Source organism: Hyalella azteca, unplaced genomic scaffold (genome assembly GCF_000764305.2).
Source record: "Hyalella azteca isolate HAZT.00-mixed unplaced genomic scaffold, Hazt_2.0.2 contig7416, whole genome shotgun sequence".
Taxonomy (NCBI): Eukaryota; Metazoa; Arthropoda; class Malacostraca; order Amphipoda; family Hyalellidae; genus Hyalella; species Hyalella azteca.
In genome coordinates this window covers 192,688-219,707 of record NW_025937542.1, presented here as the reverse complement: position 1 = coordinate 219,707, position 27,020 = coordinate 192,688, and the positions used below count along the sequence as shown (strand labels likewise).

The window sequence follows — 27,020 nt, the reverse complement described above, 5'->3', positions numbered from 1 at the left end:
CATCTTTTCCGTGACTTATTATTTTTTGGCTTACTATTAAACTTATGTGTAACTTGCTCTCGATGTTTGTTTGAACCAGGCGCCACGATAATTGCTTCGTAGAATAATAATAATAATCTAGTTTTTAATATGTGGAAAACTTGAAGTTGAATTGATGGTTAAGTTTTCAAACAAGGCAGGTTTAATGTTGGAAATTTGGTAATAAATTCTTACTCGTGAAATGGTTGACTCAGTAGTTTACGATAATCTTGGATTAATAAGAAGTATTTGATTACTAGGAGAGCAGTGCATCCAACCTGATGAACTAAGAAACTTAATGCACACGCATCTTCAGTAACTGGTTGGATGATAAAATCGTTAGCGACGTACGTTTAGAAGCACCTCCATCAGAGCCATAAATCCTCGCTGATCCTGCGCTAAGCACCGCGATAATCGACTGAGCGGCGGCACTGGGGCGCTGCTGCTAGGCACGCGACGCCCGCCTCGGTGCTCAGACTTACAGACACCCGCCTTAGTGCTTAGACCAATCCCAGCTCCTCGCTTTAATATTCTCCCGGTTCCAGCTGAGCCTTGATAGGCTTAGTTTACACTGAGCTCCATTCAGTTCACGTTGCATGTTGGTTAATTGAAATCGTATAAAATCGAGTTATTTATTGAAACTGTCATAGAATAGTATTAAATTTAATTAGTAATGCTATTTATTAGTTTTTTTCCTTTGGCATCTACGGATTGAGTCCCATGCTTAAAGTAAATAGCACGTTTCGTTCGAACAACATTGCATGCACAGCAGATTCAGAGTTTGAATCAATTGAACCTAAATTCGCATTCATGAATTGTTCAACAGAGGCTATATTTTTGGGGCAAGAAGAAGATAGGGCACATCTTTTCTTAATCTATTGTCGAGTTTATTACGAATTTTCTGAAGTTTTGCAAATCTAACCGAAGTTGAGTTAAGAACGTTCATACGGACAAACATGAAGCCAACTCGGATTGAATTACAAAATTTTATCATAAATTGTCATTTTATACGAAAGAACTTTTTCACTTCGGTTACGCTTCTTGAGAATCACATTTAATAAATTTTGTCAAATGTATCTGATAGTACCGAAAATTCATAATAATATATCATCAAGAATGATTTAAAGTCTCATAGTGAAGGAGGACAAAGCCGGAAGAGCAAGAAACAACAGAACAGCGTTCACTTATGATGACACAATCGCGAGCTGTTCAGTGCTGAGACCTGCCCAAAGAGAATAGGAAGTGACGCGAAATTTTCAATCGCTCCAAAAACCCTCGCCAAAATAGCTAAAATAATTTGGTCCTCATCAACACGGTGGGAAGACTTGACCCCAAAAAATGTTTGTTAAGTAAATTAACAATTATACTTCACCAATAAGTGAGAGTAATGGCCTATAAGGAATAGCGTGATTGAATAGAATGGCGCTGTCATTGCTGAAGATAAGGTCACTAGGACCTTCGCCGATTCTGAACTTCCCAAAATTCTCATAACTTGTTGTGGGTCTCACGCACGCGATTCACTCCATGATTTGCCTGTCTGCAATTCTAGACATGGCAGAATTTTGACAGATAGCTACGGATCTCGAACACGAAACTCAACGCTCCACCAGGCCATCTCGTTGATTTCTACCATATTTTTAGAACATTTTCTCATTTATTAAAAAAATGCACTATTGTGCTCGCCATGTCCGTCTGTCCGTCCGTCTGTCCGTCCGTGACTTCATGTTTTCGTCGACGAGAAAATGCGCTCTCTGTCACTCACTGCAGTGAGTACTGAGTTATATTTTTTTAGAAATAGCTGCATTGTTCGAAAACTTAACTCATTGTTCTAATTTTGGTGATCTCAACCAATTGGCTAAACTGAAAAGAAGCTGGTAATGAAGAACCAAATAAATTTAAAGTAACTATGAACGATAGAGACATTGATTATTAACTGAAATAAGATACTTGTACAAAAGATCTCATGCTCGAGAGGTCGGCCGCAATGAATGAGCGGGGCGGACGAGGGCAGCGACTGCAACGCTACGTATATCCCACCAGACAAAAGACGTTGGAACAACGTTGAATAAACGATGATTCAACCAATTAACTTTTGATTTAACGTAGATTCAACGACAGATGTGTGTTGGTAACAAGTTAATTTCACAACTGAGACTCGCGGTCAGTTACCGTGAGCTGTTGTGGGGTGCTCAGGAACAATGTCCCTGAGGATGAGAAACCTCAAAGAGCTTCTGACAAGCAAAGACTCGCACCGAGACGCCCTCATTATGGGATAATTTAAACCAGCTACACTTGTAAATTAAATAGGTGATAAAGTGAAGCATTTTACAATCTTTTTGATCGTGACTACTTGACAATTTAATCAGTCTTTAATCGGAGTGGCCTATCGATTAAAATTAAATTAAAAGAATTAAAATTAAATTAAATTTAAACTAATGATTAAAATTAATTGAGATTTATATCATCTATTTTATCTTCAAAATTCTCTTTTGTATAATTTTTAGCTAGCGCTCATGCCGATGAAAATAGATTTGATTGTTCATCGCTCTTACATCCTTACGTAACCGTAATGTTCGAAAAGCTGGAAGCCAAAATTACATGTAAAGGCTTCCGTAGGCACCGAATGTTGCTACCGGAATTTCAAGATCCCCCGTTACACTCATTAATGTTCCCTACATTACCTAAAAAATGGTTCAGTTTGAAGTCTATGTAATGCTCGTAATTAATTTTGAATATATTATTACGTCTAGTACTGTTTTTAGCGCATTTTCTCATTTATGGAAAAAATGCACTATTAAGCTCGCCATGTCCGTCTGTCCGTCCGTCTGTCTGTCCGTCTGTACGTCTGTCTGTCCGTCCGTGACTTCACGTTTTCGTCGACGAGAAAATCCGCTCTCTGTCACTCACTGCAGTGAGTACTGAGTTATATTTTTTTTCTGTTTGTAACTGCCTGTCGGTGACGATTTTACGATAAAGGTGGAATGTTAAATGTGAGAAATGCTGAGTCGTGAATTTGTCAAATGGCGAAATTCCAGTAGAACCATGAGTAAAGTCTTGATATTTTTTCAATCGGACAATCTATTGTAGAGATAGTGTTATTAACAAATTAGCTGGGAATTGAAATTCAGCGATATTTCCCAGCGCTTCAGTCAGCCATAGGTAAAAGAAACAACATGAGCAAAGTCGAAGTAAATCACTCCATCATTCCTAAAAATTGCATTATAAACGCTAAAAATAATTTTCGTAGAGATAAATAATAATTATAATGCGTACATCGGATGAGAATAAAGATACTTAATAGCTGTTCCCTCTAAAGATTGAATGAAGGGAGATGGGACATTTTGAATGTGAATATATATTCGGGACAACAATATTTATCAAATATATTTAATTATAATTTATTCGTTAATTTCTAGGCACTGTAAGTCAACATCGTGGACGCGGTTTCCCTGACTTGCAGCACGACCACCACAGCTTGCACTTAACTCATTACATTTCTTATTTTTATTTGGTGTAATTTTTGACAAATTTTCCACGTATTGGCCACTGATGACGATACTCTATTGATGACAATTGTCATATTATTCAGTCGTTCGATAACAGCGCTGCAATAAAAAATTTGAGACGAGGCAAGCAGCAGGCTATCACGAGTTGATTGACGGCGGCCTGTTCACCGCGTGATGGCGGCAGCTGTGATGACATTGTCGCAACATCCGGTGCAGGTATTGCGCTACTTAATTATATCAACTCTTCACGTAGGAAAATGAATGGGTAAAATTGCGCGAATAGTGACTCACTTTCTTACCCGCAGTGCAAACAGATGATACAGAGGTAATGGCTTCTCTCTGACGGTGTCATCATCTCACGATCTTCTCAGAAGCGCTTAGAAATTTTAATGAGCATATACAATCTGAATCTTGCTCATTGCCATTACAAGTTCCAACTCCCTTCACGACTCGTCATAATCCTATTTTCTAAAGACAGCTACTCGTGAACTCCAGGATTAGTTTTTCTCTAACATGAAATTTTCATACCACAAATAATTATATAAGAAGGAAAATTTAACAACTTTAAATGTATTTGTGTTCTATTATATGATTTTCTAATTAAGGCATCAATAAATAATTGAACGCTGAAGTGAATGTTCAGTTTTGAAACGGCCGGTTCTTTATTTAATCATCGAACACGTATTGGAAATGGTACATATCGAGAACGTTGGATGCAACTTTACGGATACATGGAACTTTATGGATGCATGAAACTTTGGATAGAACTTTATGGATACAAGCTTGCAAAGGTTTTCTAGTTTCTATAACTTTGTGTTTAACTTATTTTTTCCCTTTTGACAATTTAATATCACCAATGTTCTGTCAAAGCACTTTATTGCGCAAGTTTTTTTGCATCCAATCATAATAGAAAATGTAAGTTAAGCAATGATTTTACGCTCAGAAATAAACCTATAAAATAAACTCCAATTCGAATCGCCCTTCTACTTTTCCCCGTTCACTGGACTCGTTCGAGTAATCCATATAGCATGGGTGAAAAGTGGAATAAAATGATAATGTTAAAAAAATACCTGTTGACATTTTAATCCAGGAATATCAGGACGCATGGGCATCATTCAGAGCCTCGAAATGCGTGCGGATGTCGTGCGAAGTTTATCGTCGCTTTAAAAATCTCAGTCAATGAAGTGTACTGAGGAATGTACAGGGAACGGACACGAGAAAGCCTGGCATATCTAATTTTTGATTTGTATTCAGGCCAAAATTACACTTTTAATTGTGAAATTAACTTTTTTCGGATTCTGCTGTGCATTCAATTCGGATTTTTTTTTCGAACTGGGATCAATTGATCAAGAGAACAATTGGGGCGACTTTTTTATCACGACCAAAAAGTAATTTTCATTTTCCGGCCTAGCAAAAGATGATAGTCTCATTAAATATACATACAATTCTATACATTTGCACGATTTTCAGTTCTGCAGCACAAACACAAATATTTTCCATGGCAACAAAAGCTGCTCATTAGAGGCGTTTCATTTCTAAAGTGCACGCGTTTTTCAACCGAATCCTAATAATTCAAAAATTAATGCGACCGAATTATTAATTTTACAAAAGGGCGCAAATTTTCTATCAAAACTCAGTGCTGTAAAAAATATTCTGAAAAGCTTTTCAATTAAGTACTCAATATGAATGTTTCATCATGTTTTACAGAAAATGCAGATGCGTTATGCGAGTAAGAAAAGTGAAATTTTAGTCGTATTGCAAAAATTAAAATTCGTGGCCTCCGCAGGAGCAGAATTTAGATGCCGATGTGAAGCTTCACGATTCTCTATGATTGAAATTTGAAGAAGAAATTTGTATGGATTCTTGTCTATGCTCTTAATTCTGACGAAAACAAGTTTTTAAAAGAAGTGTTCAATTCAATCGTTGATGTTAATTGAATTCCCAACTTTTGTAAAAAAAAAACAGAGAAGCTGTGGATGTCAAGCAAGATGTTTTAACAAAAAGTTCTACGCTACCTTAATGGATATATGTTCCGAAGAAAATCGTACATGAAATGATTGCTGAGTCCGAAAGCCACACTAATTGCACCACTATACATCGTTCTGAAATTTGACTAATAAGAAATATCTAAATAATTAATGCAGTAAATCACGGAATGATCGTAAAAATTACGTCTGCGAGAATAATTCTGTCCCAGTTCTTTTGTAACATTTGAGACTTTCTGTATGAGTGTAAGTTCCGTTAAAACTCAAGTTTATGACATTTCCAAAAAAGTTGAGCCGACTTGAAATATTTTTCTTTTATTCTGCTATTCCTTTAAGTGTCAGCCATTAGCAGCTAATTATTCCATTATTGCAGAATCCCCTAAACAATAATTGAAATGGACAGGCGCACGATATATATTTTCTGCTCAGGAAAAAAATAATACTAAAAATATTGTTAAGTTTATTGGGATTTCGTAATTATCCTTTACTTACTTCTTGTTGTTACGGAACAATTTAGATTAACACAATTTATAGTAAGAAAATGAGATGAATTCTGATGCAAATTTAACAGGGAGATTTAGTCGAAGAATTTAGGTACAGATGTGCCAAACGTTGCTGTCCTTCGGCTATATGATTCGCTATTGAGTGTTAGTCCACGCAGCACTGATAATTTTAATTCGGATGAATAATACGCGTATTGAGTTTGAGTGTAGGCAGCACTGATAATTTTACTTCGGATTAATAATACACGTATTGAGTGTTCGTGTATAGGTAGCGCTGATCATTTCACAACGAACTCATGCAGGCGGGGGCGTGAAGCTGCCGTTATCGAGGCAGTCCCTAACATCGTACCAGTAGTCGAGCGTATACGAGGCGCTCGCACCCTGAGGTCCCCCGATGTGCACCCTGGCGTACGTCTCGCACGTCGCCGACGAGTCGATGACGTAGCGAGCGAGGTACCCGCGCACCGTAGCCTCGCTGCAGTCCCAGTCTGCACCGCACGTCTGGAAGTCTGCACTCACAGAAATAAATGGGACTTTGTTTAAAAAAACGATGTATTTTTGTCTTCGTGTGGGTCATCCTGGCCGTGTTTGGCCCGCCAGTAGGGAATATTGGTGCTATGTGCAGGAAGTGTGTTACTATTTGGACAGTATATATAACCATATAATATAAACCATGCCATATAATATACCATATAACATATGACCAAATAATAAGCAAAGACATATAATAATAATAAACTTCAAGTAATGATTTATAATAAAAAAGTACTTCAAGTAATGATTTATAATAATAAAGTACTTCAAGCAATGACATATAATAATAATAAACTTTAAGCAATGATTTATAATAATAAAGTACTCCAAGTAATAATATATAAAAATAAAGTACTTCAAGTAATGATATATAATCATAAAGTACCTCAGGCTACGACATATAATAATAATAAACTTGAAGCAATGATATATAATAATAAAGTACTTCAAACAATGATAGATAATAATACAATATTTCAAGCAATGCTATATAATAACAAAGTATGCATGTGTTCTGCTCACCACCACCCAGCCTGCCGCCATCCTTCCAGTAAGGCTCCGTGAAGCCCCAGGGGCTGCACACGACGCCCCAGGACTCCTGATGGCAGGGCGGGTCTGGCATCACGCACCCGGCGCTTGACACCTGAAAACACACGCAGGGAATAGTTGCATCAATAAAATCTTGCTAGATCTGTTAGTAGCTCTTTAGATCTGTCTAGATGTTTCTAGACCTCTCTAGATCTGTCAGTAGCTCTTAAGATCCTGTCTAGATGTTTCTATACCTCTTTAGATCTGTCAGTAGCTCTTTAGATCTGTCTAGATGTTTCTAGACCTCTCTAGATCTGTCAGTAGCTCTTAAGATCTGTCTAGATGTTTCTATACCTCTCTAGATCTGTCAGTAGCTCTTTAGATCTGTCTAGATGTTTCAAGACCTCTCTAGATCTGTCAGTAGCTCTTTAGATCTGTCTAGATGTTTCTAGACCTCTCTAGATCTGTCAGTAGCTCTTTAGATCTGTCTAGATGTTTCTAGACCTCTCTAGATCTGTCAGTAGCTCTTTAGATCTGTCTAGATGTTTCTAGACCTCTCTAGATCTGTCAGTAGCTCTTTAGATCTGTCTAGATGTTTCTAGACCTCTCTAGATCTGTCAGTAGCTCCTAAGATCTGTCTAGATGTGTCTAGACAGATCTAGATCTGTTAGTAGCTCCTTAAATCTGTCTAGATGTTTCTAGACCTCTCTCGGTCTGTCAGTGCTCTTTAGATCTGTCTAGATGTTTCTAGACCTCTCTAGATCTGTCTAAGGTGTTTAAACAACACAATTTCTGTCTAAATCCCTTCTAGCTGTCCAGACCATCTAGTCCTGTAGCCATCCATCTGTCTAGACCAGTGGTTTCCAAACTTTTTCAGGCTGGCGCCCCCTTTGGCTCCCTGGTGAATTTCTATCGCCCCCCACAGACATACGCCTCTTTCTTGACATTTAGTACGCTGCAATTTTAAAAGAGAAAGGCTAAACACAAATGTGTATTTCGCAGATAGAACCCCATTTAGTGAACCACTGTGTTTTTCAGCTGTTTTAACTGTTTCAGCACTAGAAACCTAGGACGTCTCGGGCGAATTTACGGCCGGACTTGTAGCCGGTCTCACGCCCAATCTCCAAATTCAATTATCAAGTAATATCAACGTTTTCATTTTTAAGAAATTGTTAATATTCTGGCTGTTTTCTTCGCTTTTAAATTCCTGGCTCCCAAACTAATGAACGCAGCTCTATGAAACTTGGAACACGTATTCATCAGAACATAACGGTGATGTTAGCTCGTAACTTTTTTTTTAATTTCACCTTCATTCGTGAGTTACGCGTATATTGCGAAACAGGCCGAAATTCGCAGTGATCAAAGAATTTCTTCCAAATATTGAACAGATTTGAACGAAATTTTGAGTATGCATGCCTAACTACCAAACGGTAATTTTTAGCTTATAAAATTTTTTTTCGATTTTACCTTAGTTTGCGAGTTTTTTTTTCATTTCACCGTCATTCTTGATTTCACACTTCCTTATATTCGGCCTGTATCGCCGGGTAATTTATCACTTAAATTCGCGGCGATCAAGAAATTTCTTCTAAACTACTGAACAGATTTCAAGGAAACTTTGTATATAATTACCTAACCTCTCAACTCTGATGTTTAGCTGGTGACAATTTTTATTTTGCTTTCGTTCGCGAGTTATACAGATATAGGAGGAACGACCGGCTTTTCTACAGGCCGGTTTAACCAAGAGCCGTATACGTATAGCCNCCGGTTGGAACGCATCCAGTCTGAAACGGCGTCCATGCAGGCAGACATCCGGTCTTGCAGCGCTGCAGCGTCCGCCGGCGCACAGTAGCCATAGATTTGGGTGTCGTCGGCAAACATGTGCGGATTCAAGCTGTGTGAATCAATTATGTGCAACACGTCGGCAGTATATAGCAGGAAGAGTATTGGGCCGAGAACCGAGCCCTGCGGTACACCGCAGGTGACCGTCGATGGTGTAGAAGAGGAGAGCCCGCGACGAACACATTGGAGTCTATTGTCGAGGTAAGACTCGAACCACCGCAGCACCGTACCTCGCAGGCCATACGATACGTCTAGCCGACGCAACAAGGTGGCGTGGTCGACCGTGTCAAATGCAGCGGAAAGATCGAGTAAAGCCAGCGCCGCGATGTTGCCACAGTCGAATACTCATGTTCGTTGCAATTATCCGACCTCGTCGCTTGCAATCTAATACTAGTGGAGCACCTTGCGCTCTACTGTTAGTGAAACTTTTGTGAATAGTAATGTTTGGATATTAAATGTATGTTGGGATATTCGTGAATGGTTTGTGATTTTGTCAGCAATAACTCGAGGAAAGCCATTTCCTGCTGCATCTTAAGATTGTTATATATATTGTTTTCAGAAGCTCCGAGTATGAACGCCTTCAGGAACAGACTTTACGAAGCTATGCAGGAGCATATGTTCAGTCTTGAAATGCCTAGCACCTTACGGACTAGGCAATAAGTCCAGCAGCTATCTCAATCAATCGTCAGTTATGGAAAGATCGGGTTCATAAGGCCGGATCCCTTGTGAATCAAGTCACGAAAAATACAAAAATCGGCAACAGGCCATGGGCCAATTTCTTCAGTGCCGACATTTCTATTCTATTCTACGAGTATAAACTAACTCTTTTATCGCCCATTACTTCAGTGCGAGCCCTACTATTGCGAGCGAGCCCCACTATTACTTAAGTGCGAGCCCTACTATCGCCCTATTTCACAATTTCATCAATGCTTCCGTTGTCAACAGTGTTAAAAATATCAAGTTCATTAAATCTTTACCTCCTCAGTTGATTTATAGAAAATTGATAGAAGAACAAGTTCCTACGTTATAAAAAATTCAGAATGTGGTAATGTGGTAAAATATTTGTGTGGTACAATACAACAACCTCGTGCATGTGTTGTTGGTGTGAAAATCTCATGACAGGGAACTGAATTGCATATCTATAGCTATACTCAAACGCAAACTACCATCAATCATTTTTTTCTATAAAATGATGTTGCCTGTGGAGAAGTTAATAAAGGCTTCTGTAATGGGTGATCAATATCTCGCCCATCCCGAATAAGAATAGACACGCTGATCAAGTTACACAAGTGAGCCATACAAATTTAAGAAGTCTGACATCTTTTCAGACACATTTTATACAGATGGAAAGGTTAGGACTAAGCTGAGTTCAAATTAATTTTACTCAAAATTGGTATCGAGCGTAATGCACGATTAGTTCCAATTAAATGATTAGTTAATGAAAAGCAGCGTCTCTTTTATGGATTTATGGAAAGCAGCTGCAACTTATGGTTCCAATGCTTCAAATATATCAGCAATAATCGGAAAATTTTCTATTAATATTATTAATTATAAGCCACGAACGTTTTCTCATTGCCTCTGATCAAATGCGAGCGAATATTTTCTTAATATACAGTATTCATATGAATTGCTTAGCAACAGTTTAATATCTCATCCGAATTTTGAAATAATTCAACCGTTTTTGGTAAATGCCTTAAATAACCGGTGATTTATTTACCCATATCGAAGTTAAATAAAATAAGTAAGTAAGTAAAATTTAAACAAAATATTCTGGTGAGAGATCAACTACGTGTTAGCTCGGAAAAATTAGATATCCTCATAATAAATTTAATGGAATTTCTAACACGAAATTATTTGCTTTTTATCTCATAATTCAGAGTTCAGTAACTCAGACGCAATTCACAGATAATAAATAAAATAGTAAATCTGTCGTAGAATGTTCGTTTGATGGTTGCATATAAGGCTAATAGTGGATTTCAGAAACCCATCTCATAAGTTATAAAGGAAATTACAGCTTAGAAGTACTTTGAAAATCCAAACGAAAATGACTTGCAAAGAACTTGCCTTTCGGGCAATCCTTGTGCAACTCACTACAGAGAAATATTTGAAAAGGCCGAAGAAAATGACTTCGTTACAGAGGAAAACCAGGCAATCGTTGTGAAACTCATAACACAGGAATACTTTGGAAATAAAGAAGAAAATGAATTACGTCACACATGCCAACCAGAAAATCTTTGTTGAACTCATAATACACTGGGCAGGGTGACCCAGTGGTTAAAGTTCAGAGTACCAAGATTGGCGCAGAGAGGCGCGGGTTCGTTCCCAGCTCAGTGCGCCAGTTTCTGGTCAGAATCGGCAAATAGGCCGGGCGGTTAAGCACAACAGAATTGTAGCAGTGCGTTGCGAGTTCGAGACCGCAAAATGCTGTGAATGTTCTGCGGCGTTAAGAATCGGCGACAGGCCTTCGGCCTACTAAACGCTGAAACCGCTATTATTATTATTATTATTATTACAATTATTATTATTATTACTATTATTATTATTATTATTATTATTTTTCAGAAATAGTTTGGAAATAAAGAGGAAAAGACTTACGTAACACATGCATGCCAGGCAATCGTCGGTGAGCTCGGCAGTGGCTGCACATGCCAGCGCCACGACAATCGAGAGAACAATTTTCAGCATTTTTCAGGTCGTTTTGCTCGCTTATAATAAAGGTAAAGAAGTGAGCGCATTTATAAGCTATTTATCCAAGATCTCTATCACCTGCTCTTCTGTGATAACCTTGGCTGGTCTCCCACGCCTCGGTATCTCGGCAAGGAAAAGTCTAGAATTCGGGGAACACTCATGAAAAAGTAAATGGCGTACGACGCATAATCATGTCACTACCCATTATTTCTGCATTTATAACAACGCATTATCACCGCATTTCGTACAATTTTATTGCTACAGTTGATTGACAACTATTGCGGCATGATGCTAAAAATATTATCGCGGAAAATAAGTTCATTAAAATGCACTTTCTAACGATGAAAATGTTAACGCAGGGGTGTGAACGAACAATGCACCTGAATTGTAGTGTTTGTGGGAAATAAATACGTTGACGTGATAACTTGTGGGATGTGCGTCATATCGCCGTGGGAACCTCACATCTGTTCAGCTGATGACCTGGACAAAGAAATGCAACATGAACATAAAATATTAAAAGGAAATCTGTAGCTATGTGGAACGGTATGCAGAAATTTAGTAAAGCAATTTTGGCGCACTAAACATATTGCTGATTTAAGTATCCATAACTAATTAACATAACTAACACAACTTCACATTTATTCTCTTATATTACGATTATATATAGCAAATTCTCGCCTTCTTTTTATTTACTTAAATCAAACAATTACTCTATGTAACTTAGAATTGCTCTAATGTAACGTAATTTACTTTCTTTAAGGTCGAGGAAATATGCCCCGAATACGTAGAAATGCTGGCAATCGCCTGACCTCTAAGCTGCCTGTGTCGGCGTGTTCCCACACAAAGAAGAGATTGCTACACTCGATTATATTGACATATACGTGTTAAGTGACATACTCTAAGCAACGATAAAATACTCATAAGTGACATACTTTAACGTATTAACTTAAAAGGAATAAATACAAATCAATGTCATAATGGAATTATTTCGATGTAATCATATGTAATGCAAAACATTTTCCTGCAACTATTTCTCATTAATTCGTCAAAATTACTTTGATGGGAAGTGGATTTGCGATTCAAATATTGAATGTAAGTTTTTACAGGGACGCAAAAAATCCGAAAAATCCATGAAACAGTATTTCACGAAACAAGTTTATGATTCGAAACAAATACTTTCCGTTTATGATTTTATTTGCACCCACGGAATTATAATGGACAGGGATTGTGAACACTCATGAACGAAATGAATGAGTGAAATAATTATAATTGTTCATGCATATGTCTCCCAGTACGTTGTCGAAGCCAAGATAGCTTATTTCTTGAAGATTAAATAACTTATATCTTAAGATGATATTTAGATGATATCTTCTTAGATTAAATAACTTAATCGACCTCCAATCAGCCATTTACTGTATGTCATGGTGTCATTTTGCACTACGAGTTTTCTAGCTAAATACCATTGCTTTGTTAAAAATATAAAAACGCTTTTTCTGTGCATTTCTTGGAGATTCCGCGAAGATTGTTAGCCAAAACGAATTTGAAGTCAGCTAGGGTTACAAAAATTTGAATAAAGCATTAAAACATATAATTCATCTATCAAATCTGAACTAATTCAACGTTCAATTTCACCCATAGTTACAACTCAGTCAGTAAATGAACGTCAGTGTGGACAATGAGGTGGGCTCGAATATCTACATCATTGTTATCATCACAGTTTCTAACGCCGAATAGGAACGCGATACCGTGTATGCACGCACCTGCAATGGCGGCTTCTCGTTGATATGTCAATTTAATGAAGTCACATTATCGTTATGCTCGCCGAATTTAACATTTGTTATATATGTCGGTGTAATATATGTTTTGCGATCGCAAATCTTTCATATCTGTCTCGCTCATAATCTAATTAAAGTTTAAGCTTAACAAAGAAAGTAAAGTGCTTTCCATAGATCACGAATTAAAAGATTAATTTTTGTCTGTTTCTATTTAAGATAACGCAGCATTACTGTGCGCAGAGCTTTTATTGCATGCCTGACTAACTCATATTTGCTTGCTCTCTACATATAAATATTGCTTGCATTCACGAACTGGGCTTCCACTTCATTCATTTGATATCATGTCTGACAATTGATTTGTGATAGGGATTTTTTTTATTTATAGGGATTCATGCCGAGTGGACTATTCTCTTGTGTTCATGGCATTCAAATTTATCTAATGACGGCACGCAGTCTCACCACCTCATGCCACATATTTATTGTACTTGTCCATGTCGCAGTCGAGTGCTGAGGTCAATTTTAACATGTCCACGTTGATGTCCACGTTGATGTCCAAGTTGATGTCCACGTTGATGTCCACGTTGATGTCTATCGTAAGTTCATCAGCCAATCATTGACGGCCTTTCAAGCAAAATCCACCAATCATAGACAAGAAAATAGAGCGTAAGTACTTACGTTCACCTAACGAGTTTTGAAAGTAGACCCTCTGAGCTAGGAGGCTTGTTGGTTGAGGTGCTTGGTACAAGTGAGGCAAGACTGGGACGGGTTATTTTCATATATGATGATTCCTCAATGAATAGGGTTTTCGAATAGAGTTCTGGATCAATTAAGAGGAATTTAGCTTTGAAATTTCCAAATAAAGATATTGCCGTGTAATGAAAGGGTTGCAGTGGAAATTTTTTTGGAGTTATAATAAGGAATTTTTTCACATGATTGTTGGCGATTGATTTCTATTAAAAATAAAATTTCACTAATGTGTATTCAACGAAAGTCATTAAATGCTGTCAGGCTTAATTCAAAAACAGCAAACAAATGAGTGTTTATTTTGAAGTTTATCACATGGCCACGAAGAAAAATTAAGATGGAAATAGAGCGTAAAACTAATTTGCTTGGCAGCGAAGTAAATTCAGGTTTGTCGTATACGAACGACTGAACCTGCAAAAACTGCAAAAAAATAACGAACCTCTAACCTTAATATTTACAATTCTGTAAATCTGTAATAGTGCAAAAATTTCAATAATTGATAATAATTAACATATAATAAGAACATTTACCAATTAACCATTTAACAAGAAAGCTATCTGAATGGATAAATTAGGTGCATATTCAAATCCGAAAAAATGATTGAAGGGCCCTCCAGAGTCGCTGTTATTCATTAGAAACGTTAGAAATAGCTTCAAATAGAAATTTATTAGTAAGTTAAAATAATTCGGAACCTGAAGATTTGTATCCGTGTAGTTATCGATTATTGCCTCGCACCGACCTTAAAATCTTTAAATGGCATCAAAAGGAAATTTGGAGGCCATTTAAAGGGAAACATTAGGCTAGAAGGATTGGATGGCTGACTCCAATATAAAGCTGCAGTTTAAACTTATTAAAACTCCATGTTCTTCAAAAAAGTCAGGAAAATATACTTTCGCAATAAGCAAAAGCTCGAAGAGCCATGGTGGTCGAGCCAAAATAAAAAGTAAAACCCGAAAAGTTAAGGGGACCGTCTAACCTAAAATTTTCAATTTAGGCGTTTTCCACTTTTTGGGCTCATCTTAAAGCTCACTTTTCAACGCATTCAACGGTACCAGAATCATCCCTGTGCGTCAAAAAATGATTTCGTGACAGCTTCCCAAAGAAGGGCAGTTTTTAGGCCCTGATATTTGTGGGAGGAGATAGATTTTCTATAGTAACCGTTATTTTTCCGTTTTCTATGAATATCACGTTTTCTATCAATTTTTTCGAAAAATTCATAGAAGTAAAATGTTTTTATTTTTACATTTTACGTTTGAATGTGAAGTTTCATGATGATCGGATAATAACTTTAGGAGTTATAGGCTATCTCCAATTTAGGTTAGACGGTCCCCTTAAACTGAGTCAGCCACCTTCTAATCAAAGATAACTCGAACATATGCATTATAAACTAAAATAAATATAACGAAAATAAAGAGTGATCACTCAAACAAAACATAGAAGTGAAAGAAGGTATGACTGCGAAAATAATAAACAGCCGTTACACGTTACAGATAAATCGGTGTGTTCTTCAAGTTACAATGCCAACATCACTATTTATAATCCTATACATATCAGTAGCTAAGGAGGAAAAGAACTCGATAATTTTACCACTTAAGAAATAAAGAAATTTTCACCAATGCCAGTGTTTTTTAAGTTATAAACTAGAGATGTAGAGCGCCAACAAAGCGTATTCAAAAAATTGTTACTTTCTTTTTTAAAATTTTGGTTTTTCTATAAAGCTTTAATGTAATGGCTTAAATGTGGTTAAAGCTTCCTAAAACGAGGGTGGTGTGAACGACGTTTCAGCAGATGAGCTGTTTATTGACCGTCCCATATAAGATTATACAAGCACATATAAAAATAGACATTCTGAGAATTTTCGAAAAAATCAAAATATATCAAATTAATGAGTCTACAGGATTGATTCGTGTGTAAATTTCTCATTCAAAATTCGGTGTTAATCAGGTTATTCAGCAGGCTGCATCGTGTGTTAATCAGCTAATTTCCAAGCTAACACAGCGTGCCTATAAGAAAGTTGTACATTTAACAAGGTCTGCTAATCAATAAATTGACCGGTTAACACGGCTTATAAATCAGTAAATCATCCAGTTTACACGGCGTACTGATCAGTAGAGTTTCCATTTAATACAGCGTACTGATCAGTAGAGTTTTCAGTTAACACAGCGTACTGATCGGTAGAGTTTCCATTTAACACGGCGTGATAATCATTAAAGTTTCCAGTTAACACGGCGTACTGATTAGTAAAGATTCCATTTAACACAGCGTACTAATCAGTAAAGTTTCTAGTCACCATGGCATGCTTAACCGTAAATTGTTAAGTTTACAGGGCTTTCTATGCTGTACTGTTCTCCTGGAGAAGATGCATTAATAACTAAAATAAATATATCAACTATTAATAATTATAATAAATCAGTTTAGAATCTCTTAAGGTAAACTGTTTATATTAGTTCATGAATTGCGTTGCATTTCGCTGAATTTCTCAAACCGCACGGCGCTGTAACAAATGATTGCCTCAAAGCCCAGGCCTGTTCTGTCGGCACCGTAATTATATTGCGAGAGTTTCTATTATTCAGTGCATGAGTGCGTGGACCACTCAAGCTCTGGGTGTAGCGAGCAGACAAAGACGCTACTGCAATCATTGAATGTTATTCCTGAAAGCGGGAAGCCTCTGATCTGTGTTCAAAGCTAAGGATAATCAGCCAAATGGAGGAAGGGAGGCCTCCAGGGCGGCGGTTTTGGGTGGAAGGGGGTGGTTAGTGTGGTAACACATGTACGGTGCTTAATATCGGGTGGATAGCTAGAGGTCAGCATAGTCTAAGTCCACAGTGCGATTCATATACCTTCCCGAGCGTATCGCAGCCGGGCATCTTCACGGCTTTTGACACAAAGCGCCCACCACAACAGCGCAGTTCAGTCACAGGCCGGAGCGCATACAGGCCGGAGCATAACTGGCCGGAGCGCAGCAGGCCCTACCGCAACAGCTACTCCTAACGTAACCTAACCTAACCTGCGCCGCCTGTTGTGGTAGGGCCTGTTGCTCATCTTGCAGCTGAACATCTTGCAGCTGAACATCTTGCAGCTGAACATCTTGCAGCTGAACATCTTGCAGCTGAACATCTTGCAGCTGAACATCTGTCAGCCGAACATCTTGCAGCTGAACATCTTGCAGCTGAACATCTTGCAGCTGAAACACATGGAGTTGTACAACTGGAAGCTGAGCAGGTTTTAAATGGAAAGCTCGCCTACTCGAAATGAAAGATGTTGCACTGAAGAAAGCCTCAAAGTCAAAACACACTGAAACGTTGGAACCACAATTTCAGCTTTTTGAGGAACTGGCTTCGGACTTTAATGAACGGTCATTAATTATGCAGTTTCCTCAAGGACAAAATAGGACATGTACAGAAGAATTTTTGTCAAATAATCTCTGGGTTTAATGGAACAGTCATTTATTGATGGAGGGAACTGATCTGGAGGGAATTGATGAATCAATGAATCATGTTGCTTCATGAGCACAAAAAAATTAACTAAAACAGATGCCATCACATTCAATAAAAAGCAGGGAGAAACGAAAATCAGGTTTTGATTTTCGAGTCTTTTCATGTTTACTGTAAAATTTTAAATTCAATTTTAACTATCAATGTGAATATTTTTCAGTGTGCTCGTGGTAGGTACTTATCAACGCTTCCATTTGTCCAGCCCTGGTAGTCCATCTCCATGTTCTGTTGTATGAGTAAACTATAATAACTGATTCAAATATCTTTCTTAACGGCGAAATGGGTGTGTAAATAAATTGTCCAAATGCTACAATACATTAATAAAACGTCTCTATGACTGTAACCGTCTTGCAAGCGTCCCAATGATTCCCCAGAAAAGAGCAGAGTGCGAAACAAACGTTTAATTTTAATTTAGAAATTTATAATTTAAGCACAGAAATTTCCACTCTTAATTCGTACGTCAACGTTTCGTAACAAGTCTTCCGATGGAGCGAAAAATTGATATCGACCTGAACATTGATAATGACCGAATCACTGCACCAGCAACCAGGCTGAAGACCTTTTAATTTGGAGGAGGCTTGATGCCAGGCTTTACCATATGTTACACTAAAGGCTCGTACCTCACATACATCATTTGATGCAAGATATCTCGACACACACATCACCCTCTGAAAGAGTGAACCTCGACGCATCAGACCACCTAACACACATCACCCTCTAAAAGAATGAACCTCGACGCATCAGACCACCTAACACACATCACCCTCTAAAAGAATGAACTTCGACGCATCAGACCACCTAACACTCATCACCCTCTAAAAGAATGAACCTCGACGCATCAGACCACCTAACACACATTACTCATTAGAGTAAACCTCAAAATCAGATCACACTGTGCTAAGCTCTATCAAACTGGGTAAACATCTACATATTATCAGTCAGACAAATGAATGATTCATGTGGTACAAATTATGACGCACTTTTCCACCCAGTGCACAAGCAGATGGAGGGAAGCCGGCAGATTGTAGCCGGCCTTTTTGATGAGCCCAGCTGAGTCAGGACGACCCACATAAAGGCCAAATGTGCATCACCATAAGGACAGTCTCACTTAAATTTCTTGGTGATAGCCTGATCTTTCTCGTAAATATAACTTTTGGGTACTTTTCGCCTGATGGTGAGTGTTCAAGAGTAAATGCCATAGACGTGACATACAATTTATGCAATTTTTGAGTCTCTTTGGTTCTAGTTTCGCTCAGAGTCTTAGTCAATATCAGTTACCAAGTTGTTATTTAGAATGGTTGAAGTGCTTGTCGACTTACGCTATAGAATTTAGAGAAGAATATCTTTAGAGGATCCATATAAAAAAGAGTTTTTTTCTGTCTCTAATCGTAGGCGGGATATGCTTTCTTTAGGAAAAAGCTTCGTTCAGGACTCAAAGTGAAATCAGTTTCTAAATTAAACTAGAATATGCCAGGGACGCAAAAAGAGACTCCGAGAGCTTCATTGTGCCAGCGTCTGCCGCCAACTTCAATTAAAGAATTAATTGGAAATCAGGCTCATCTCGACGTAACTAATTTGCAAATTAAAAAAAATTGAACATTAGGTGAAAGAAGACTGCCGTCGGTTTAATTTGTGAAGAAGGGAAATCGTAAAGAGCAGAGCAGAAAATGTTGGATTTGGCGTAGTTTGTTGAAAGGAGACAGTTTATACATATCGCATTTAACATTGAATTTTTAACATCTCGGATATTAATTTGGTTGCTAATGGATCAACGATTTTTCTTCGATTTATCAGAAGCTATTATATATCGCTTAATATATGAGGAGAACATTTTGAATTCTTAATTTATCAGTCGTTTGAAAGGCTTTTCGTTCATACAAGTCATTCCAGTAGACTTTTACTATTTTTTTTTTGCGGAGACTAGTCACTTGCCGGTTATTTTGAATGAGACTTTAGGTATAAGTTTCCATTATCGCTCCATCAAAGTAATCCTAATTGACGTATTTATAAAATCTTTCGGAGGCCATTAATGTTGTCTCATGACATAGTTCGTGTAATTTTGTTCATTCAGTATAGTTCATGAAGTATTTCAATGTAAATTTACTTCATTAAACAAATAGAACCTAAAAATATTCTATTCAAAATCCCAAATGCCCGAAAAATGACGATAAGAATTTGTGAACAGGAAAACTTTTCACAGGCACCTCCGCTGTCGCGGAAATTTTGATCACTCCGCACCTGACGGGCAGCGCAGGGTCTAATCCAGCTCAGTCTGGCGGACCAGCGGCCTCCGTAAGTTGTGAGCGAGTTGCGCGTTATTCTGTCTCATATCGAGTCACTGCTTTCTTCATAATCTGCACAATTAATATTGAGAAAGGAATAAGATTAGAAAATGAGATCAATCTAATCCTGTATTACAAATTCACAACTTCGGCTTAAATTGGAAATCTCTAGTACTTGAAACTTTGTACAGTTGACCATTCAAGTCGCTAACCCTGATACTACAGGAAAATGCGCTAGCATTCTATCGCAGAGTGGAATAAATTACCTTCTATTTGTAGCGTCGCAAAAACAAGAGGATAACACGTATTTTCTTTCGAAAAGTACAAATGAGCAAAATAACGACGATGCATGCAGATGCAGCGCAGTCCGGAGTTAAAAGTGAGTTTTATTTGAAGGCAGCCAGGAGTAGCAAGACTAGTTGCCTAACCAGGAGAACGTAGCCAACAATAACAGCACGTCTCTACCTCCTCACTTACCCCGACGTCTTGCGTTCTAATTTCACAATTTTACGGCCAGAGTCTTTACAATAGAATAAAAAATATTAATAATGATGCGAGTAAGGGTCAGAAATGCAAAAAAAATCAGGATATTTTCAATTTAAGATATAGCTTTGGCTAATATAATTAATTTTTATATCCTATTAAATATTATTTTTTTGTCGTTTCGGAGTTACCAGCTCTAGCTAAAGTTGATTCATTCATCAACTAGCAATCGTACGATTCATTTTACCAATCTTCAACGTTAAAAATTCATTCAGTCAATGTTCTTTCTCTCAATCAGTTCATTAAATCTCAATTATTCATTTCTGGATTATTTATTCAGTGAATTTAGGCGGCACAGCAATAAGAGCTCCATAAGTTCTCTATATCTTCCTGTTTGCTGTTTCACCATCTTTTTGTTAGGGCGAATATTGCTAGTTTTTAATTTATTAATATACGTTCTGTATTCAATTATTCAACTGTAATCTAAAAAATTTACTCAATCAATCTTGATAACTGTTACATATATAAGTTGTGCGAAGGATATGGATACACGATATTCGTTCTGTTTTCCTTATAAAATCGGTTTCTGTAAACAAAACAATATACAAAGGTAGAAAATGGGTCCATAAAATTTGTATTGCACATAAGGTATAACCGAGAAGTAAAATAATTAATTCGAACATGCAACACGATAAAAGTCAAGCATACAAGGCTACATGGATCTTCAGAATTAAAATACACGTAGGCCTACCAAACATTTCCTTCTGTTCACTTTAGAGCCAACTCCGAAACTGAAACTCTAGATGCTTATAAAACTGAACTAAATTAAAATCACGGTGAAACGCATGCTTCAGGAGAACGAAATATACAAGAAAGGTGTATTTGAGAACCAGGAATTTAACGATAACTCAGTATCAACAATAGTAGTTACATAACCGAGCGCATGGCGCCATTTTCCATAAACAGCTTAAATCATAGGTCACCACAACCATTTACCCCAAATCTTACCCAACAAAATTAACCAATTACCTTCAATATTATTACGAACAATTACCCCCGAATCTGCATAAACAGGGTACTGATCATGAATCTTACCCAACAAAATTAACCAATTACTCCCGAATCACGAGTTTACCCCGAATATTACCCAACAAAATTAATCAATTACCCTTGATCCTTCAATATTATTACGAAAAATTACCCCCGAATTTGTATAAACAGCTTAACAGGATACCGATCATTTATCCAACAAAATGAACCAATTACCTCCGAAATCTTGGGTTAACGATCATTTACCCCGATTTTACTACACTCTTTAACCGAGAATAACCTAGAGCGATTGCCTGAAAAATACTTCTGTGGAATATATAATTGATTTAAATTTTTGAAATACTTTCCAGAACCGGGGTGCTCATCTTTATTAATCAACACAAAACTATAGGGTACTTTATACGTTTCATTACACAGTTCTTGAAACTCTGCAAAGGGCATATCACAAGCAATGTAATCACTATGAATATTCTTCATATCGACCTGACCGGTCATAGTCTGCTCACCCATACCCATCCATACCCATACCCACACCCATCCATACCCATACCCATACCCATCCATATCCATACCATTGTCATTAGACTGCGCTCGCCGAGCGCACAACCTATTATGTCATTAGACTGCGCTCGCCGAGCGCACAACCTATTATGTCATTAGACTGCGCTCGTCGAGCGCAGTCTAATGACATAATAGGTTGTGCGCTCGGCGAGCGCAGTCTAATGACATAATAGGTTGTGCGCTCGGCGAGCGCAGTCTAATGACAATGGTATGGATATGGATGGGTATGGGTATGGGTATGGATGGGTGTGGGTATGGGTATGGATGGGTATGGGTGAGCAGACTATGACCGGTCAGGTCGATATGAAGAATATTCATAGTGATTACATTGCTTGTGATATGCCCTTTGCAGAGTTTCAAGAACTGTGTAATGAAACGTATAAAGTACCCTATAGTTTTGTGTTGATTAATAAAGATGAGCGCCCCGGTTCTGGAAAGTATTTCAAAAATTTAAATCAATTATATTTTCCACAGAAGTATTTTTCAGGCAATCGCTCTAGGTTATTCTCGGTTAAAGAGTGTAGTAAAATCGGGGTAAATGATCGTTAACCCAAGATTTCGGAGGTAATTGGTTCATTTTGTTGGATAAATGATCGGTATCCTGTTAAGCTGTTTATACAAATTCGGGGGTAATTTTTCGTAATAATATTGAAGGATCAAGGGTAATTGATTAATTTTGTTGGGTAATATTCGGGGTAAACTCGTGATTCGGGAGTAATTGGTTAATTTTGTTGGGTAAGATTCATGATCAGTACCCTGTTTATGCAGATTCGGGGGTAATTGTTCGTAATAATATTGAAGGTAATTGGTTAATTTTGTTGGGTAAGATTTGGGGTAAATGGTTGTGGTGACCTATGATTTAAGCTGTTTATGGAAAATGGCGCCATGCGCTCGGTTATGTAACTACTAACAATAAAACGATTCAATGTCAATTTTATTGTAGCGTGGTCGCTAGTTTTTGCCATGGAACCATGGCTCCTTAAAACGTTTCTCCGCTATTCAATCGTCAAATCTCCAGCTTTGTTATTCTCTACTTTTGGTCTAGAGTACCTTCCTCTTGCAGATTTCTCCTAAGTTTCCAGTTATCCAACTTCCTATAAGCTTTCAGCATTAAGACGCCCAAAAATCTCAGGTTGTCAATTTTGTTATTCATACTTGCTTTCATTTGATTCATAATTTGTAGGAAGTCATTTATAGGTTGTGCCATCTATTTAATTAGTAAGTCATTTCTTTTATCTGTCTGTATCGGGGAATCAACTGGGGAAACGCATTTGAGGATTTTTCGTTGCCAACCGGGCCAGTCTTCTTGCGACCGAGGTCTTCAAACTTTATTGAAACGTATCCTTCGCTTTGTGCTCAACTGAATATATTAAGGATTTCTGTCGCCATTCAACTTTGAAGAACGGCCCTGAGCAAAGTGTTTCGTCGCATCCATTTGAATAAATTTAAATAAATCAAAATTGAGTCCATGACTTTATTTTGTCCGATTGTGTGAGGCAATTTCAATCCCTCATAATTATATATCAGTCCAGTAAGCCATGTTTATGAGTGAAAAACGTCCTACAAGTTGCTTAGAACTGCCTATAATTTTTTCTCAATGCATTCTATAGTTTTCGTAGAAGTTCTAATGCAAACTTCTATGTTCAAGCTATCGTTTTAATGATGAGTTTGGACTGTTCATCTATGCGGCTTTAACTGATCAGATCCTCAACCTGGGGCACAGTTAGGGTCGTAAAAACTTTTCTAGAGTTTTGATGGGGCTACAATTTTGCTACCCTCAAACTGGCTACAAGTTTCCCTCGAATTGATTACAAGTTACCCTCAAACTGGCTACAATTTACCATCAAACTGACTACAAGTTACCATCAAGCTGGCTATAAGTTGCCCTAAAACTTAATACAAGTTAAACTGAAAATGGCTACAAATAACCCTCAAACTGGTAACGAGTTACCCTCAAACTGACGCCAAGCTACCCTCAAACTGACTACAATTCACCCTACAACTGACTAAATGTTACCTTGAAACTGGCACGAAAAATATCGCATTTTTCTAAAGAGGAGGTCTGGGCTTGTGGCATCACGCACGGACAGCATGCAAGACAAGAAACCCTTGGCAGATTTGGATGCAACAGAGAATTGGTGAGAACGGGTAAGTAAAAGATTTTCTTGAACAGACGCACGCTCCGGTAGGTGGCAACTTTTTAACTTTTTATGTCGTATCCAGATTCGGCTGTGAAGGTATCCAGGGCCCATACTTTCAAAAAAAGTTAAGAGATCGTAAGTTCATCAGCCAATCATTGAAGGCCTTCCAAGCAAAATCCACCAATCATAGACAAGAAAATAGAGCGTAAGTATTTACGTTCACTTAGCGAATTTTGAAAGTATGGCTCCTGGTGCCAAATACACGCGCCCCACGATCGCCTCGAGCACGCTTGAGATTTGATAGAATGCTTACAAGACGCTCATTTGGCTCGGAAAAACAAGGAAATGCGGAAACGGAGCTGACAATTTGCGTGCTAGGCAAGCTTGAAAATTTTCTGAGCCAGAAGTTACCAGTTACATAAAATGTGATTGGGGAAACACAGATCAGTTATTCCAATGCTTATCTTCAAGGAATATTATAATAAGCCTTAGTGCATTAAACTGTTTATAATCACGGTATTTTCGGACACCTGAATTCTCCAGCATTTATGATTATTCAAGAACATTTGTCTGACAAGGAAAATTAGCACAGTGCAAGTTTAATTTGGTTAATTCTATACTTCTATCATTTCATTTTTTGAACTGACGATGAAGCTGGTCTCTGAATTATTTCAATTCGAAAAAAAAAATATTTTAGCATTTTCTTTGCAATTAGGTTGCTACATAATTTTTTAGTTTAAGGATGAACATCTGAATATTTTGTATAATTGCATGTTTTCTATGATAAATCCAGTTCTGTTTTCTCAGTTTCGTCCGACCGTCCAGTCACAGACAATTATTGTGGGCCTTGCAGTGCAGGATATTCGCGTGACTGCGTGTTCTGAATAATTGCATGTCTGCAGGTCTGTAGAATTTTCTGCCAGCCCGGAATTCTGCTCAGACGTTACATTGGCCAGCAAGATAAACAGTTGCGTGTTATGTTGCTCGCAAGGAGGCTGCGAAAGCGACTCTGTGTCATGCAATTGACTGCAAAACTTGACATTATGTAGCCCCACCTGAAGCGTTGCCACTTTTTCAAACCATTTGGGAAAAATTGAAAATTTTCATAGACTGAGTGCACAAACATTTTTAGATAACTTTTATCCTACTTTGGCAAATTCCCGTGATCCTGGTCAAGGTCAATATTTTCTCTCGGTTACACTGAATCAATGATCTATCTAGACCTGAGGCCTATTTTCTAACTGTTCAATCTTTAGGCAAATATATCTGCAAGTATAACATTAACGACTTAATACCGAAATATTCATATTTTCGCGGATAGATGTGCGGCATCAATATTGTTTAAATTTTTTTTAAAAAGGCCTCCCACACTCACCATTCCAACAAAAAAAAAAAGAATTGATTTTATTAATTAAAAACAGGGAATGGTTTCATGTCAATGATCAGGGCTGCCGGCCCAAACTCGCGTCCTCGGGCAAAGCAATACCTGCGTTCCCATTGCGCCACTCATCCACCGCCATCTGCAAACTGTCGTCCTCGGCCAGTCGTACATTATGTAAAACAGCATCAACTAGGCCACGGACGGAGTGGAGTGACGATATGAACGCAGGGAGCGCGATGTCCTTTGACACACGAATACCCAGGTATCAAATTGTTTAAATTGATGACAAAAACTTTAGCGCGAGCTCCTTTTTCAGTGGAAGGAAAGATTAAGTATTACCTAAAATATCGATAGATAGAAAACGTTTCTGAATAATGAATTGTGTTCATGAGAACACAAAAATCTCGTGAAAAGTGAATATGCCCAATCTGCTGCCCGGTAGAAGTCCTCTGAACCGGGAGCAAGAGCTTCACCTGACCAGCGCAAGCCAGCCAGGTAGCACAGAGAAACTGACGCGATAAGCTCCGTACCGCCCATCTTGTAAAAAAATGCCAACTGGTTGAAAGAAATATTTACACTATGTAAATATCTTAAGAATTAGAATGAGCCGAATGTGGGGATCTTAAATTCTGCGAGTAATATTTATCAAATTAAGTTATCGCCCTAGAAGCTATGTTTCCAAAATTATGACGTAACATTAAATTTAAGGCTACAATAAATGGGTAAACGTACAAAATTTGAATGCAGTTGAAAGACAAGGAGGGTTTATTATTTGGTGGAAAATAGTAGTGATACGGAGACAGTTGTTCATAATGGGAACTGGCCGAAGCCACAAATCACCACAACACTCTGAGCTTCAGTGACGGGAAACCAACCTGCAGTATCTGGTCCTTTCCTCAGCTCTCGCCGAGACCCGTCCTCCGTGAGAAGACGAGCTGATGCCGTCGCCCCCAGGTCGTCTCACACCTCAAAGTTGCCACCCCAGGGCAAGTGCACGATGGAAGTCTCACTCCATAGCGAAGAAGAAGCGGCCAAACATAAGTGAATATGTGGCGTCGTTGGCAGTCGTGAGGACTCTGACTGGTGGGCTGTTGCAGGACCTTTTTTTTTTCTTTAATTGGAATTTATGAGAGCCTCTGAAGACTTGTTCAATGCGGCCCCACGTCAGAACAGTTCAAGGAATTTGGCTGAATTTTGTTTTCAGGTACAAAATTGGGTGTCTTGAAAAAAAACCTCAAGATTTCTCAATGGCTGAAGGGTTGCAGAACGGGGCCACCAAAGTGGAGGCCACACCGGGGCGGAGAGCACCACTCCAGGGCAGATAGCCCACTCCAGGGCAGATAGCCCCACTCCAGGGCAGAAAGCCCCACTCCAGGGCAGATAGCCCCACTCCAGGGCAGATAGCCCCACTCCAGGGCAGATAGCCCCACTCCAGGGCAGATAGCCCCACTCCAGGGCAGATAGCCCCACTCCAGGGCAGATAGCCCCACTCCAGGGCAGATAGCCCC

The 27,020-nt window shown here is 38.2% G+C and overlaps 1 protein-coding gene across 1 annotated transcript; it reads right to left on the bottom strand.

The window, feature by feature from the left end:
* Positions 1 to 5,956: 5,956 nt before the first annotated feature.
* On the bottom strand, positions 5,957 to 11,624 carry LOC108674827 (lysozyme). The gene is made up of 3 exons (XM_018162800.2): positions 11,509 to 11,624; positions 7,069 to 7,189; positions 5,957 to 6,521 (listed from the first exon to the last, which is right to left on the bottom strand). The coding sequence occupies exons 1-3, from the start codon at positions 11,596 to 11,598 to the stop codon at positions 6,307 to 6,309; spliced, it is 426 nt and encodes a 141-aa protein (XP_018018289.1). The 5' UTR covers positions 11,599 to 11,624; the 3' UTR covers positions 5,957 to 6,306.
* Between the last annotated feature and the right edge of the window lie 15,396 nt (positions 11,625 to 27,020).

Excerpts from the sequence above, each read along its gene's own strand:
- LOC108674827 (XM_018162800.2), bottom strand. The coding sequence starts at position 11,598 with ATGCTGAAAATTGTTCTCTCGATTGTCGTGGCGCTGGCATGTGCAGCC. Across the intron at positions 7,190-11,508 it reads GCCTGGCATGCATGTGTTAC|GTGTCAAGCGCCGGGTGCGT; the intron begins GTAAGTCTTTTC and ends GTGTGTTTTCAG. Across the intron at positions 6,522-7,068 it reads TGGCGGCAGGCTGGGTGGTG|ACTTCCAGACGTGCGGTGCA; the intron begins GTGAGCAGAACA and ends CTGTGAGTGCAG.